Source organism: Centruroides sculpturatus, unplaced genomic scaffold (assembly GCF_000671375.1).
Source record: "Centruroides sculpturatus isolate CEXI.00-Female unplaced genomic scaffold, Cexi_2.0 scaffold4089, whole genome shotgun sequence".
Classification (NCBI taxonomy): Eukaryota; Metazoa; Arthropoda; class Arachnida; order Scorpiones; family Buthidae; genus Centruroides; species Centruroides sculpturatus.
In genome coordinates this window covers 3,113-5,919 of record NW_019388714.1, presented here as the reverse complement: position 1 = coordinate 5,919, position 2,807 = coordinate 3,113, and the positions used below count along the sequence as shown (strand labels likewise).

Below are 2,807 nucleotides of genomic sequence, written 5' to 3'. Positions count from 1 at the left end.
CATTGTTAAAAGGTTCATTACAAGATTAAAATCTTAAATTATTTTTCTACTTAAACTCTGGGGTTCATAAAAAATCAAATCAAGTTCTTTTAGGCTTTCTTCATCCAACTTCAGAGTCCACGTCCCCAAAATTGAAGAAAGATAAAAAGCACTTAGTCATTTTGGTGATTTGACTTTTTATGAACTCCAGTTTAGGCAGAAAGGTAATGANTCGCAACCTCTCGCTCGCTCTAAATTCGCGTCTGCATAGTCGCACCCTTAGGCTTGCATTAGGCACCAAATTATATAGAGTAGTCCTGGAGGGTTTCTTTGCTAGTCAAAAACATAGATACTATAGCCTGTTTACTACAAAATGATTGGCAAAATACAAGAATATTTATTATTATAAAATTAAAATTCTATCTTTTTAAAAATTCATCGTCAGAGTAAACTCATTCTGAAATATCTATCTTTTGAATACTGGGCATCATCTGGCCAAGATTTGTGAAACAAACTGTACTACAATTACTTGTCTTCAATGATAAAATACTCTTCCACAATTCTTCACAGATAATCGGAATCTTGGTTAACGGACTCTACTGTATTATTAAAAACAGTTTTATGTCTGTTCATTACTTGAGACATTATTTTTGCCTTGCAAAACAAAACCATTAAAAAGAATTATTTAAAATTATACTGTTTTCTTTCCCTCTTTCCAGTGTTCTATCTTCTTTATTCTCAAATTCTGCTTGTCATGTTTCTTTTTTCCTAAAGTTTCAATCTCAATACAGTAAAAATCAGTTTAATGTGCCTTAAGAGTGCATGCTGCTTAAGACTTTGAGTATGTGTATTGTTTATAATGTACCGGGTATTGTGATGTGTGATGTAATTTATGGAGAGTACAGTTTATAATGTAACACACCCCATTTCATTCGCTCCTACTGATCTACATAAACACTCTAAACAGCTAAACAGTGGATCAAAGGAATTATGAAAAGTTGATTTAATATTAAGAATTAAAAAATTTTAGACAAATCAGTTTAAACCTTGTTAATGTTTTGTTCGTTAATACTGTATTAATTTATTATTAATCTGTGTTGTGTGTCCTGTTCCAAATGTACATATCTGCATTATATTCATTCTTATTTGTCTTCTCAGATTGCTGGATTTGGATTTTTAGTGAAAAGTACAGTCCATTAGTTTTCGAATCATATATTACATATCAAATAGTTTCTTTCGGGATCATTTTCTTTATCGTTAGCTTCTGTGAAACAGACAAACACATTTTTAATGAAAATTTCACATTCGTATTGACCATAGTGAATTTGTGCTTGCACAATTTAAATATATGTTTGTGGAAATTTCATTTATAGTTTTGTCTATTGAGCTTAACACAAAGCTTAAAACTTTGCCTGTTTATGGATTTTCCTTTTTTTCATCCCACAAATACTGAGGAGGACATTTTTCTATAGTTGTCACAGGTTTTGCTGAGCCTGCAGCAAAGTCAACCAGTTGGCAAGGGAAGTTTCTGATTTTTAGATTGAAATAACCATGACAATAGAAGAGGGGACGGGTTCAAAATCCGAAAGCTTTATTATATAACCACAACAGGCACAGTCTGTAAAGATTTGAAAACCGAGTCACTTGTCCAACATTCAGTTCGTACAGTTAATAACGTGTCAAAAGAACTATTGAAGAGGAGAAGGACCGCAATTTCCTTGAAACATTGAAATCTCCCATAGTTGCAACCTAATAGATTCCATGAAATGTTAAACATAATGTTCATTTTAATAAGTTAAAGAAAATTTTGAGACGCAATTAATTATGAAAATTTCTTCATCCTCAGGAAGAAAAGTTCCCGGATTGCAACGCATGCATTGCAGTTACAAAGCCGATTGGCAACTGATTCCGAGGGACGAAGAGGAGAAGTATTACTCGCAGCCCGTGGAGGAAGTTCCCGTAAGAGTCAGGCCCAAATATAAATTGTTGCCTCCCGTGATGGAGATGTCACTGAGACAGCAGATGCAGATGAAAGGTAAAAAGGTAGAGGACGAACTGAAAATGGAAATGGTATACAAAGAAGATATCCGGTTTTACAGGGTGGAAACAGTGGAAGAGAGGCCCCTGCCGTCGTCTTACGCATCTAGTTTAAAACCTGAGTTTCTAGTTGGGATTAAAAACATAGAGAAGTGAGAAAAACATTTACTATAAATGGTAGATATGTATTGCCATCATACAAAGTTGTAAATAAAACACAGATTTTGAATTAGAAACGTGTAAAATCTTAAATTTAATATACAGATGCCCCCGATTGTCAATTTTACAAATATAAAAATAGGAATTCTTAAAGCTGGGGCTTGATACAGAGGGGTCAACCTATGCACTCTTCCAGTAATGGAGGAGTGTTAAGCTTCTGTAATATTCATATGTTATAGAAACTTAAAGCATTCCATTCGTAAAGTTTAGAATTTCGTGTAGTGTAAAATTTAGTCAGTCCCCGTCCGTTGCTGGAAGGGTGCGTAGGTCGATCCCGATACGTATAAAAAGAAAATTACAGAATTTTCCATGACTAGTGGCGATGCTTTTATTACTAGGATGAATCCCATTAATCTAATGGTGCTCTAAAATTATTTGGGCTGTAAACTGAAAAAATCGTTTAGTTTTGGCTGAACTTTCACAAATGCACGTATGAAAATGATAACCATTTATTGAAAAAGAAAGTAACAATTTTAAAGAATTACAATTATTTTGACAGCCCAACATGCCATTGTTTCAATGACACGTTAATAAATTATATTTAACAATAACCTTAATCCAAGAAAGCCTCC

At 33.5% G+C, this 2,807-nt stretch overlaps 1 protein-coding gene across 1 annotated transcript; it reads left to right on the top strand.

Annotated features, from left to right (window-relative positions):
• Positions 1 to 1,785: 1,785 nt before the first annotated feature.
• On the top strand, positions 1,786 to 2,248 carry LOC111617054. The gene has a single exon (XM_023358390.1). It carries the CDS (start codon positions 1,804 to 1,806, stop codon positions 2,170 to 2,172), a length of 369 nt encoding a protein of 122 aa, XP_023214158.1. The 5' UTR covers positions 1,786 to 1,803; the 3' UTR covers positions 2,173 to 2,248.
• Positions 2,249 to 2,807: the final 559 nt, after the last annotated feature.